Raw genomic sequence first — 14653 nt, 5'->3', positions numbered from 1 at the left:
CCTGAGAACAAGCTGGACTTAAGTTCCTAGGTATCCTCTTGGCTTGGAGCCCGGAGTTGGGCATATCCTGCCCACTTAAGGCCCTGGGTTACACAGTTAGCAAAGGGAATCAGCCTAATTCCCAGGAAGCGCATAAAAGTCATTCCTCCCCAGTGATGTACGTGCACTTTGAGGTGTACTTTCAGGAGGGGCATGTACTTACTTTAGAATAATCAAAAGCTGAGCAAGGCATCAGCTGAGCCTCATGTGTGCATTGCACTTTGCTGAGTGGTAGGGGATGTATAATTACATGAAGAGAGGTCCCTGCCTTCAGAGCACAGTCTACTCAAAAAGTCAAAACAAAACCAGGCAATGTGGTGTGATCTGAAAATCAGTTTCTGAATATATAACCGCTTGGTTTTTCTTTCTTGCTTTATATAACAAGGAGGTCCGGCAGGAGGATTTTGGGTGTTATCTATCTGGAGTGATAGGCTTTATATCTCTAGTCTACAAGAGCAACTTGCAAATGTTTTATCTAGTGCTCACCGTGAAGAAACAACTATAAGAGTTATCTGCAACCAGCTGGGAGGCTTCCTAATATCACATCACATCACATCACATCACATAGTATCAAATCAGTGGTGAAGACCGGGGTGAATGTTCCAGTCCTGGGATGCTGTGCAGGCACAGGCACAAAGATAGAGTTGCTATAGCTGTATGTGGAACAGGGGCAAATCCAAGACAGCCAAAGCCAGGTGTCGATGTTGGGTTATACAACCGGAACAGGCAGGACAAGACCAGACTGGGGTCCGTCACTCCATCTTCTCTGACTGACCACAGGTATGTAATTGCCAAATGGTTTGATATCATTTGGGGATACAAGTTGGATCTATAGCTGCGGAGCAGCCTTCTTCAGTGTGGAATGTTCAGGGACTGAATCCAGGATCCTGGCCAGCATTATACCACACGCTGAGCATCCAACAAAACGGCTGACCAGCTCAGACGCACATTCACACTCGTGCATGGGCACAAACCTCAAGAGAGAACCAACCCTGATGTGTAATCTCAGGCCTGGGCCATGTTCTCCTACTTCAAAGGGGAATCCAATGAAGGCAAGTACTAGAAATGGGAAGTTTTCCAGTGTTAAAATATCAACTCCTGTAGAACTGTAACCCAGAGAGAAATGTTCTCCTCAAACAACAACACCATTTACAAAGTGGCTTGAAGTCAGTCAGAGAGAACGCAGAGTTTGGGAGGCAAGCCAAGGAGCTTGCATTTCTGCGATGCTTGTGTGGGTGCCAGTGATAAACATTAGTGCATCCCTTCGGCCCTCTGCCTCTGGAGAGCCATCTAAGGGGCCGTAGTGCCCCCTAAACATAAATAATCTTCATTTTCAAATGAACAGTAAATGCATGGGAACAAGATTAGGGAGACTTTTTTTTTTTTTTTTCTCAGCCCTTTATGGAAACTTCCAAAGGAACAGACTTCAGCCTACTATGGAAGTTTTGCTTCAAGTGATGTCTCTGGAGACCAGTGCACCCTCTGTGCTGTTTACTAGACTGGACTTGCTCTTCTCCCATAGGATGTCCTCCTTTTAGACTTAGAGGCTTTAGAGCCAGTAAGAAGCTTAATCAGATTTGAAGGTACGGTTCAAAGGGACATAAAAATGACCATTATCTTTGTCATGCGATGGTCACATGGACTCATTCATTTACCTTTCCTTAAGATGTTTTCAATTTTGGTAGGGGAAAAGGATACAACAATCACTGGGTGAACTTGTTTGTGTGTTTTTTTAAAGGTACTTTGGATAACCAAGTTATTGATGACCATTATTTTTTTCAAACAATTTGAAAATTTGAAATTTGAAAATATCTTTAATTAATAATTTGAAATATCTTTGAAATTATCTTTGAAATTTGAAAATATCTTTAATTAATTTGAAAATATCTTTGTGCTGAATGGGGAAACCCGTAAATGTGTAAAATCTGAACCTTTCCTGGAATTATGTGTTACCAGCACAGATTGGGCTATTTGTGTGTGTCACACTGTCTCACGGTCAGCTGGGAAGTGCGGTTTGGCATGTGAAGCATTAAATTATAAATTGTTTTGGATAGTATTAGGCTCTTGTTTCTTTTTTATTTTTTTTTAAGATTTTATTTATTTATTCATGAGAGACACAGAGAGAGAGAGAGAGAGGCAGAGACATAGGCAGAGGGAGAAGCAGGCTTTCTCTGGGGAGTTTGATGCAGGACTCGATCCCAGGACCCTGGAATCATGACCAGAGCTGAAGGCAGACGCTCAATCACTGAGCCACCCAGGTGTCCTTAGGCTCTTGCTTCTAATGAGGCTGCAGAGGCTGAGAGAGAGAGAGAGAGAGAGAGAGAGAGAGAGTAGAAAAGGCCAAAGAAAAAGGGAAGTAAATGTATGAGAGAGGGAGGCACCTAGGGAGATTAAGGAGAAAAGATGCAGGGCTCTTCTCTGTTATTCTTGCACAGACTGGACGTTCAGTTGAGAGATATTATCCCTCCATAAGGGGGCTCTGAGAGGTCAAATTATGGATTTATATTATCCTTGTATGCACACTCTGAATTTCTCTTCGCCTGACACAAAAGCAGATGCTTACAAATTATCCAAAGAAGTGAGAAGTACTTTCAATTAAGAGTGCAGGAAAGGCCACTTAGGAGAATATTATTATGCAAATATTCACTGTAAACACTTTTGGTGTGAATGTGCAGAAGGCCATATCACAGAAAATACAAGTTTTCCTAGGCTAAAACTCTCGACCTGATTTGGCTCACGTTTTTCTCTTTCCTTGGTTTCTGGTTTCCAAGCTCATCACACCCTGTTGTATGTTTTCTTATTCTAGATCAGGATCAAATGCAAGACCATAAAAGGAAGAGATCTTGAAAATTAATATTTTGGTAGACATCTGTAGGAACGTAATAGAGAAAATGTAAAAGCTTTTCCCTTTCTATCTTTTTTCCCTTACCCCCAAGTCTTCTAAATGGCAAAATGACACTGTGAAGAGGGGCTTTCAGTCCTTTCAGCAGGGACAAAGGACGCCAGTTGAGAATCTCCCTTCTGCCACGACCCCCCAGTTGGTGCTGGATTCTTCCAAGGAGGTCCTGCTGAGCTGTTAGGAAGTCAGAGGTATTCGCACACTGCTCACTATCTTTCAGGGGCCAATTAGCTAGTTTGGAATATCCAGACCCTGGGTTCCTTTCATTTCTCTTTCAGCAGCTTGCCTTTTGGTCATTTGCTATGCTTCATTAAGAGGGGCAAAGCTCAGATCTGTCCATTTGGCTCACCCTTAGGAGCTCTGATGGGAGCTTTCTTGGGGAAGGCAATTGGAGCCATTGAAGAGAAGATGTGGGGATTATCCGTGGATTAGGATTATCTAAACCAGTGGTTTTCCAACTCTTAACTAGGGGAAGCCCTTTCACAGGTAAAACAAAACAAAACAAAACAAAACCAAAAGCAAAAACTCCAAACTTGTGCATGACATGACAGTAATTATACTGTTAGTATCTATTAAGGTAAGCACATGCTCATGTGAAGGAAAGGCTTGTTCTTCTTGTCCTCTTGGTCTTCAAACACGTTCTGTTCCCCTCCCAATTCCTCTTGGACAAACATCTTTCCTAGGGCATCAATACTTTGAATTCTTTGTGATCAGACTTAGGAAAAGTAAGCAAGATTTACAGAGGAGGCCTGGTATCTATCATCTGCTGGAAACTCATACTAACACACAAACACGGATTGTTGAGATGTTTTTGAACAACGAATACTAAACACCAAGGGAAACACGAAAAAAGAACCTCTTTTCATTTCATTATAGACGGTTCCATTTGTGAAGGCTTAAATTTGAAGGTGGTTAACGATTTTCTTGTTTAGTGATTCTTCAATTTGCATGTGAATCAGAAGGAGCTGAAATCATGGTGAGGGTACCGAAGATTATACAGAGATTGTACAGAGTATGACCCTACCACATTTTTCAGCAATGTTTTTGCCTGTTTAGTGAATGGGACTTGGGGTTAGAATTTCTGAGTACAAGTAGAGGGCATGCTAACATCAGGAACAATTACAAAGACTTGCACAGTACCAACAGAGAAAAAACTCTTTTCCTATGTTAGGATACATATTTGTTTTTTCTCTTTCTTTTAAAAATTGTTCTCAGTATTTGGGCTCCACCTTCTCCCAAAAAGGTAACTTTGCCTTCATCATCAAGAAAATTGAGGTGATCACATATGCACTACTTCAAGTTATTAGCAACATCTACATTCTTGGAGTCAAAAAAAAAAAAAGCTGTCTTTTCCATGTATTTTTCTTAGACTTTTTCTTTCTTTTCCTATTTGCTGATGGTTCCCAAATTGATACTCCTGCCCTGCCTTCTATCCCAAGTTGAAACTCAGACATGCACACGACCATGGCCACGTACATGCACCTGGATGCACAGGGGTCTCATCTTCACCATCTCCTCCCTAACCAATTTATCCCACACAATTCCTCCTCTCACTGGAACCAGCATGCCGCCAGGCATCCAGGGTTGGAATCTGGTGGTAAACCTACACTCCACACACCCAATTAATCCCCCAGTCTTTCTAAATACTTTCTAAATATTTCTCAAACCCACCTCCTACTATTTAGCTCCAGCTATATCCCATTCAGGCTTTCATAATCTTTGCTCTAGATGCTTACGAGGACTCTTAATGACTCTCCATTGCCTAAAAATAAAGTCCCTACCTGTTAATATGACATTCAAGACTTCTCACGACCTTCCGTTTCCACTTTCACCTGCCACTCCCCACATTCCACTTTATCAAGCTGCACACACCAAGCGGCTGCTTTTATTCCTCCTACTTGAAATCTCCTCCCTACTTTCATCTGATTGACACTAATCCATCGTCTCTGAACCCATGACCAAGCTAAGGGCCAGTCCTCTGTGATCCTATTAAACCTTGTACCTACCTGTTTCTTATCACCTGTATGTTATATTATATTGTAATTATCTGTGAATTATATTGTAATTGCTTGTTAATTCATATTTTGCCTCCCTTTGATTCTTCTAGTCGAGAGGGAAGATGGTTGCCCAGACTGTGACAATTTTTTTTGGTTTTTGTTTTTATTATTTTTTTAAGATTTTATTTATTTATTCATGGGAGGGAGAGAGAGAGAGAGAGAGAGAGAGAGAGAGAGAGAGAGGCAGAGACACAGGCAGAGGGAGAAGCAGGCTCCATGCAGGGAGCCCGCCCGATGTGGGACTCGATCCTGGGCCTCCAGGATCACACGCCAGGGCTGAAGGTGGCGCTAAACCGCTGAGCCACCTGGGCTGCCCGGTTTTTGTTTTTAGAAAAGGTGCTGGAAATGCTTTGACACACTTCAGTTGAGAACTAAACTCGATTTTTCCTCTTCCCCTTAAATCAGGGCAGGGTCATCCCTTGGCCTGTAACCAACACAATGTGACTGTGTGACTTCTGAGGTTAGCTTAGAAGAGTAGAGGCTGCTTGGCCTTGTTCTCTGGGGCCTTTGTTCTGGGGCCCTGTTCGACCTTGTAAGGAGTCTGACTGCCCTGAGGCTGTTGTGCTGGGAGGAGGTTCAGGTTGTGTGAAGAGGCTACATGTAGGTGCTCTCCTGAGCCCGGCCGAGGTGCCATCTGACAGCTAGCACTGACCACCAGCTGCGAATGAAGAAACCTCCAGGTGATTCCAGCTCTAGCTGTGGAGGCATCTGGGCCTTTGAAACTTTCCAGGCCAGGACCCCGACCTTGAGAGGCAGAGCCCCTGTGCCCATCCCAACTCCTGACACCCACAGTCCGGTGTCCAGGGCGATTTTGCAGCAGTGCCAGCCAGAGCACACAGCCCCCGAGCAGGCTGCTCACCAGCCCTTCCCTGGCTCTCTTCACGCACGGAGCCCTCCTCATTCTTTCAGTGCGCCTCTGGGGCCACATCCTAAATATGCTCCATTCACCCAAATCATTGTTTCAGTGGCTTCTTAAAAGGGAAATCCAAATTAAGATACTGTCCAGACTCCTGACCCCGCCATTAGACATTATTCAGGAAGATGTAAAACATTTTAAGGTGCTTTTAATACCACTTTAAAAGAGTACAGAAGGAGCTGAAACTTGGACCAGAGAAAGTGGTCCTGAGGAAGCATAATTATTAGAGAAGGCAGTTGGGCAGGCTGAAGGAATCCAGTAATACTTCTGCCTGGAATGGAGGAGATTTTTTTAAAATTCATTTATTTATTTATTCATGAGAGACACAGAGACATAGGCAGAGGGAGAAGCAGGCTGCCTGCGGGGAGCCTGATGTGGGACTTGATCCCAGGACCCTGGGATCAGGACCTGAGTCAAAGGCAGACGCTCAACCACTGAGCTACCCAAGGCGTCCTGAACGGAGATTTTTAAAGGCCATTTGCAACAATGGCAAATTAAAGGAAGAAGCTGAAGTTAAATATACATTTTTGTTTATGCAGTAGTTTTCATTTGGAGAAAAAACTTTGCTTCCAAAGGTCTGAAAGCATGTTTTTGTGAATATCTTAGACTTTCGTTTTCTATAGGATTCTCAGCTAACTATTTAGATAGGATTGATTTGGCCAATGGACAATTAGGAATTAAGATGACAACGGAAATATCTTTAGTATAGAGTGAAGTACTTAATGTTCCAACATTTCCCAGTATTCCCGGTATTGGCTAAATTCAGTCATATGACAGCATTCTGAATTGTGCTTATGTGTGTGCACCTCATGTGAAATAGAATTTGCTGCTCCAAAAGTATTTCAAAATGAAGACCACTCAGAAATCTTGTTGGCCAAAGAGTTCACAGACAGCAGTCCACACCAATCTAGATTCCAACTGTGTTTGTAATAAAGATACCTATGAAAGTAGGGATCCCTGGGTGGTGCAGCGGTTTGGCGCCTGCCTTTGGCCCAGGGCGTGATCCTGGAGACCCGGGATCGAGTCCCACGTCGGGCTCCCAGTGCATGGAGCCTGCTTCTCCCTCTGCCTGTGTCTCTGCCTCTCTCTCTGTGTGACTATCATAAATAAATAAAAATTTAAAAAAAAAGTCTGTTTCTTAAAAAAAAAAAAGATACCTATGAAAGTAGAGTAAGTCAAATGATTTTTTCTTCACACGACCACATTCCATCATCCAACACTCACTTGCATACCACTGTCTCACTCATCTCTTTAACACACTTGTCAGAGTTCATATCTGCAGAATAGTCTAAGGAGCGGGGCTATGTCCCAGGGCCTAGCACAGTGCCTGAAACATATTTATAATATTTGCTGAATGAATAAAGCAGTGCATAAGGCCAATGCATCTCATCATTTAGACCATAAATACTGTTCATTCCTGTTTTGTTGTCAGTACAGTGCCCCACCTAGAAGTGACCCTTGATTGCAAAACTCCAATGAACAAAACCCAGACTGAGTGTCTCTCTTAAAAACAGGCAGAAACAGACTCCTCTGTTAACAAGCATACCATCCAGATATCCCATGTCCTCAATCACATTGCAAGGAGTCTCACCTATCGTCCAGAAAGAAGTAAGTTGCTTTTTACAGGTATTTAATGCATGACCACTGCAAATAAAGAGACAAGAGGCAAAAAAATATTGCTGAAATGATGACAAGGATTCATTATTTGGTTGGGTGCCAAGTAAAAGTCAGTTCCAGTTGTTCCATTAACAGTCAAAACTTTAGGCCCTGCCAAACATTACTATCTGCTTGTGCAATTTGGCACAGTTGTTACTAGGTCAGGATTGCAACTGCAAAGATAGTACGGCCAATATGTTGCCAGTAGGATTGACTATAGAAGATATGATACCTTTTAAAGCATGTCACGTTATATGCAATTATAGTAATGGGTAACTTATTTAGCACTTCCAATGTGCCAGACAGCTCTCTAAGTGCTTTGTCTTTGTGACTCACTTCATCTTCACAGCAACCTTGTGTGGCAGATGTGTTGACATCATGCCCATTTTACAGATGGGGACACTAAGGCACACGGGGGTTAAGGAAACCTGTCTGTAGTTACCCACATTATTATAAGTGGCAGAATGGGAACTGAAAACCCCACCAGATAGTCTTAATTGCCACACAATGCTACTTGTCACAACCACTATGCATGACTGCCCCAAATCAGCACAAATGCCTGACTTCCAAGATCTGTTACAAGGATGCTCAAACAGGGCAAAGAATAGACCTGCCTCATATTTAACACTAATTATCATAGACGTCAGGCTAACAATGGTTCTAGAATAATTTTCTAACTAAAATGAGCAATATTTTCATAATGTAATAAGCGTTATAGTACCACCTGGACCTGCTCCAAGCTGAAAGCACTTTCTGGTTTGCACTCATCTTAGTGGGATGTTGCTTATGGCAAATGGGGTAAGTAACATGCAAAGAACGGCTCAGCTGTAGCTTTGCCATGACCCAAGACCATGCCTCTGCTCTCTGTAATCTTTAGTTATGAAGTGAAAGGCCAATCACCTGATACCGAAGCTCGAGGAAGGTTGGCACCTGCTTAGTTTTGGTCATCAGTTGTGTTTGCCCAGGGCAGGTGCTCAGAAGGTCACTGCAGCCCGGCACTCCCTCACTCCTGTTACCTTGCCTTCCCCTCCTCACACTCCCAGTTCCTGGGCCACAGACTCCTCCCTTCATTGTTCTGGGTGCTCTCTCACATCCCCAACTTCAGCAGCAGCTTCTCTACATCCTGGTCCTGATGGAATCCCTGGGCCACCCCAGCCCCCTCTTCTTCTTATTCTGCTTTCTCTGGCTTCTGAGAAATTCTCTCAGCTGCTGTCTCCCAATCTTCATTCTCCAATCTCTTTTGCAGTTAAACATCTCCCATTGCTCCTCTTTCTTCCCTGAAGACCAGCCCTTGGTTCACAAACTTCCCTTTCCCTCCAACTGCAAAAGCCTCATCAGAGGAGGTAGGGTCCCCATAGACAGCCTGCACACACTGCAACCTTGCAATTCCAAGGCCATCACCCGCCATCCATCTATGCCATTTTATTCCCCAGAGTGCATCATTCAGAAATCTTCCACTGTGACATGACCTTCTGGACTCAGCCTCCCATCCTGTCTTCCCTCAATAGTGGATCTCTGGTTGCAACTCATCATTCAGTCCTGGCATGCATCTTCAGTTCCCCGGATTCTCGGATGGATTCTCGCTTCTTCACTGCCTTCAACCAGGAAAACCTCTACACTGAATTAAAGCTGCAATTCACCCTTTCTTCCCTCCCTCCCCCTGAAAAGGTAGCAAATTACCATTGGAAAAAAATGCCAATGCTTTGCAAGTAACAGCCATTACCATTTAAGTGCCCTAACCTCTGTGGGGCTCTTTTACTCATTTCTGGACTGGACCCTCTCCATTTCTTCAGGATTCCTCTAAGCCTCCTCCACTCATCTCAAGCCCTGATCCATTTTTAGCAGACTGTGTTGTCCGGGGCTGCAGTAAGAAAGCAGAGGCCATGGGTTGTGATCTATCTCATCTCCTCAGACCCTCCGTGTCAAGTTATCCATTGTCCCAGCAATCTCTATCCCAATTCCACCAGTCTCTGGGTGGGGCTGCATGCCTCCTAACGAAGATTCTCTTATATTGTGCCTTTTACTCATCTCTTGCATTACTAGGTCAATAATTTTCTTAGTCCTTACTCCTAGTTTCAGCTTTGATTTCTCCCTGCCCCCCTGCATAAATTGGCAACTTCCCCTCAGCCAGTCTCTCTGACCCTGATTAAAAGACATACAACCCAAGCCCAAATAACAAAAACAGCAAGAAACAGAAAACCAGAACATACCCTGAAGCCATTATTTCCCACCCAAAACTATCCCCATTTATCATTCTTTTTTCCTTTTCAGGCAAATATCTCCAAATGATAAACTTCCACTGATGCCATCACCTTGTTCACACACGTGGCCATATCCTGCCTTCCAATATGCCATCCATTCTTCCTGAAATACCTTTGCCTGCCAGGATCCTGGAGGCTGGGTCAGGGCCTCATCTGGAATTGCTTTGGGACACCGGCCCCATTTCTACCAATGCACTTCCCTCACTGTCTTGAGTATTAAACAGGGAGACCCTGCTGTGCATGGGATGTGCCACGTTCACTGTTGTATCCTCATTGCCTGACAATACCTGGCATGTGGGAGAAAATCAATAAGTATTTCTTGAAAAAATGTTTCCATATAAAGCTCTACCAAATGATTCTGTTCCACTCATATTGCTTCTACATTGCTTTAATACAATTTGATCATTTCTGACCCAAAATATTGCTGCTCCCTGCCAGAACAATATTGTTCCCATCTGCTTCACTAAGCTTCACAAAGATCTTAGTTCTTTGTAGATCAGAGTTCTCCTGGTTGAAGTCAGCTGGCCAACAGAACATCATTTCTACACTCACATGGTCTCCTCTAACACTTTGGATGTCACAGATTAGTAAAATTTCCAAACTATGCGGGGACAGAATTGAATTGCTAACCTTTACTATCCTAAGTGAATGTATTAATCCACATCACCTAAAACCAACTTCTATCATCACCATCATTTCATAAGTGAGGATATGTTAATAACAAACAAAAAGTAAGAAGAGCAGAAAAAAGACAGGGCTTGAAACTAAATACATTTGATGCTATTAAAAATTCAGTACATCACTGTTGCTCATTTAGGGGCTGCCATAACAGAAGATCACAGACTGGGTGGTTCAAACAACAGAAATGTATTTTTTCACAGCTCTGGAGGCTGGGCATCTAAGATCAAGGTGCTGTCAGGGTTGGTTTCTGGTGAGGGCTCTCTTGCTGGCTTGCAGACAGCTGCTTCCAATGGTGTCCTCACATGGCCCTTCCTCTGGTGAGCATACTCCTACTATCTCTTCCTCTTCTAATAAGGACAACCTCATTTAACCTTGATTACCTCCTTATAGATTCTATCTCCAAATGCAGTTGCAGTAGAGGTGAAGGCTTCAACAATGAAAGGGGAGAGGTCACCATTTAGTGCCTAATAATTGCCCCTTATTTTCTCATTTTACTGCAGATCATTGGGAATTTCAACCTGGATTGGCACCAGTCTGTAGGCCGGGATTTGAAAAACACTGTTCTGAATATTGTAAATACCACACATACAGACTCTTGAAAAAATTACCTATTGTATTTATTTATATATTTAACTCTTGTTACTGTATTTGTCAGTAAGATGGAGTTTAATCTTTGTTCTTGCAGAAATTGGCCTGCTCTTTTATTTATTTATTTATTTATTTATTTATTTATTTATTTATTTATTTATTTATTTTTAAATATTTATTTATTCATGAAAGACAGAGAGAGAGAGAGAGAGAGAGGGGCAGAGACACAGGCAGAGGGAGAAACAGGCTCCATGCAGGAAGCCCAATGTGGGACTCGATCCCGGGTCTCCAGGATCACGCCCTGGGCCGAAGTTGGCACTAAACTGCCGAGCCACCCAGGCTGCCCTGGCCTGCTCTTTTAAATGGCAAAATGCTTTGAGGCAAAGTCCTCGGACAGAAAGACTTTTTGAACAAATTTATCCATTTATTTAAAAATATTCATTGAGCACCTAACCATGCAAATAGAATGCAATTGAATCCTCTTAGCTGTGGTGTTATGGAAAAGAAAAGCAAAACTGTATTTAAAATAACATGATCTGGATTCTAGCCACCTCTCTGAGCTTTAGTTTCTTAATCATTAAAATGGAGATAATCAGGGGTGCCTGGGTGGCTCAGTAGGTTAAGCATTCGACTCTTGATTTGGGTCGTGAGATCAAGTCCCGTTTTGGGCTCCTTGCTCAGCAGGGAGTCTGCTTGAGATTCTTTCACTCCTTCCTTTTGCCCCTCCTCCCCTCTCTTTTTAAAATAAATACATAAAACTTAAAAAAAAGAAAAGATAATCATATATGTTTCCTTAATCTATTTAAAAGGATTTTATGAGGGTGATTGATTAACACTGAAGTATTTTTTGAAGTATAAAATACTATGCAAATAAAGGTACACGTGAATTAGAGATAACATAGTTGGATTAAAAATATTGAAACATGCAAGAATTAAATGAAAAAGCAATTCTTAATAATACTTGATTCCATTTTATAAAGTTATTAGATGAGGAGATCAGAGAAATGGCATGTCTCTTGATATCAGCAAAGCATTTTGCAACATTTTAGTGATGTTCTTTTAGAATGAATGGGTGCTGGAACAATTAGATGGAGTCATATTTTGGCTGAGCAACTGCCTTTTAGGTGTACTAACAATTAAAAATGAATATGAGCCTAAAGAGAGATCTCTATTTTATCCTTGATCATGTCCTAAGCAGTATTTTGATTAAATTAATCTCAAGGTCCCTGATTAAAGGTTTCAAGTGGCGTGTTTATGAAGCCTATAGGTGTCACAAAATTGAAGTAAAGAGCTAATATATGAAGAGATAAAGACTCAATTATCTCAATAGGCTGAAATGATGGGTAAGGGAAGGTATATGTAAAATAAACAAGATTAGGTTTAACTGGGACATATGCCAACCCTATACTCAGGCTGGAAAAAAAAAAAAAAAAACCTGCTGCAAAAGAGAAAAGACTTAAGGATTCTATTTCATGTTAAAAAGATCTCCTGCTTCTACATGATCACAAGCTTAAAATGAACCACCAATATGGTGTAGGTGATAAAAATATGAAGAGTAAATTACATTTACTCTTGGAATTATAGATTATACTACTATTGTCATATGGCCTAGAACAAAGGAGGAAGAATTCCTACCATATCCTACCTTGCTCAGAGCATTTGCAGGGTATCTTGTTTACTAAAGAAGGCTATTAACAAACTAGAAAGCACCTAAAAGAGACTGTTTAAAGACCTTACTTAAGAAAATGCTGAAAAAATTAAGGAAGGATATCCTGGAGATAAGAGGATGTCTTTCTTGCTTGCTTTCACATATCTGACAGTTCATCATGTAGAAAAGTAAGCAAAGATTTTACATGATGCTCCAAAGAAAGGTCCCATGACAACTGTCCTGTTAAGGATTCTGACCAAACAGTAATGGCTCAAGAGACAGAGTAAGAACCTGGCCCATGGTCACACCACTACTGAGTCTCAGGATTTATTTACAGAAAATGGAAGTCTCTTCAAGAACTGAAACCAGAAAGGTAATTTCACTCAGGTTTGGACCAATATTCTCACTGTTAGACCACACTGTACACCTTCAAGTACAATACTATGAAGCTACAAAATGTTCACACGAAGGTATCTAGAGGACAGAGAAAAATGGGAAGTTATCATATGATCTATTCCCCAAGCCTTGCAGTAACAGAACAGAACTTCGGGTAACTCCTAGCAAGTTGTAAGAATAGTTCCAGGTTAAACCAAAGCTGAGCTATTTACACCAAGTTATAAAGTGTTTGGAATGCATATGGAATTCATTAGCATAAGAAGTGAAATCAGTTAAAAATATGATTAGCCATATGAATATTTTAGATAAATGAATGGATATAGAACTAAAATGGGTTTTGAAGGATGAAATTGTTATTGGTGATTTTCCTTTACATGGATGTTAGGGAGTAACAGTCTTTTGCAACCTGTCCTTGGATGCTCATTGCAACATGGCTCCGCCACAATGTGGTTGCTTTTGTGTGAGTGGTGATTCTCCTTTTGTAGAACAATACACAGTGTGTGTGTGTGTGTGTGTGTGTGTTTATGCATGTGTGTGCAGTGCTTATATATGTATAGATACGTATGTATGTGGATATATAAAACTAAAATCAGGGCACCTGGTTGGCTCAGTGGTTGAGCATCTGCTTTTGGCTCAGGTCGTGATCCTGGGGTCAAAGGATCCAGTCCTGCATCAGGCTCCCCTCAGGGAGCCTGCTTCTCCCTCTGCCTATGTCTCTGCCTCTCTCTGTCTCTAATGAATGAATGAATGAATGAATGAATGAATGAATGAATAAATAAATAAATCTTTAAAAAATTTTAAAAACCAGCACTAAAATCAAAGGAAAAGACAACTATAAACATTTTAGAATATTCATTACTAATTTAATTCCTTTTCCTGTTTCCTTACTATATGGTATTAAACCTGAAAAAGCTTATCACATAGCCTGTTTTAACTGAAAATAGCAACAGAATGGAAATATCCTTATCTGAGCAGGCTCTGGAACCTGCCTTCCCATAGGCTGCATGTTCTGTGATGGCCAGAAAGTGTGCTTCAAAAGGGGAGGGTTCTGTTACTCTGGGTCCATGCCATATGCTAATTTCATCTCCCCTACTCTAATACCTTCTTGTATTAAAATGTTAGAGTCTGAAAAAAAAAAACAACAAAGGCAGCAAATGCTTAGAAGTAACAAAAACATTGCTAAGTTATAACATCTGGACTTCATCACTGCAGCACTGACGTCAGGACACAGCCCAGATGTTAACTATAGTAACCATCTAAAGTTTGGGTGAACGCGGTCTTCCCTTTAATTTGCAAAATCCTTTTTGCAAAAATCCTTGAAAACATAACAGCTTAGGGATATAAGTAGTCTACCAAATATTTAGGAGACCAGGTTTGGGATTACACAAATACACCAGCTTTCTAGGTGTATTCATCTCCTCGGAATGTTGTGGTCTCTCACTTGGAAATCCATTCCCCACCTCCCCATGGCCCACCAAAAAAAGATAAAGAAAAAAAAAAAACCACCTAGAA

General features: G+C 41.7%; 1 protein-coding gene across 11 annotated transcripts in view; it reads right to left on the bottom strand.

The window, feature by feature from the left end:
• DLC1 (DLC1 Rho GTPase activating protein) overlaps positions 1-14653 on the bottom strand; it is a 495960-nt gene that overhangs the window by 136323 nt on the left and 344984 nt on the right. Inside the window, exon 6 of one of the 11 annotated variants that reach the window (XM_077848966.1) lies at positions 2125-2335. The exons of the other annotated variants lie outside the window; for them this stretch is intronic. Within the exon in view, the coding sequence (XP_077705092.1) occupies positions 2304-2335 (32 nt within the window). The 3' untranslated portion in view covers positions 2125-2303. Of the gene's footprint in view, positions 1-2124; positions 2336-14653 lie in introns of those variants that run through there. 11 annotated transcript variants of the gene reach the window in all.

This window comes from Canis aureus, chromosome 15, assembly GCF_053574225.1.
Source record: "Canis aureus isolate CA01 chromosome 15, VMU_Caureus_v.1.0, whole genome shotgun sequence".
NCBI classification, from domain to species: domain Eukaryota; kingdom Metazoa; phylum Chordata; class Mammalia; order Carnivora; family Canidae; genus Canis; species Canis aureus.
Note: the sequence above shows the minus strand (reverse complement) of the source record. Positions and strands in the feature narration are given on the sequence as shown.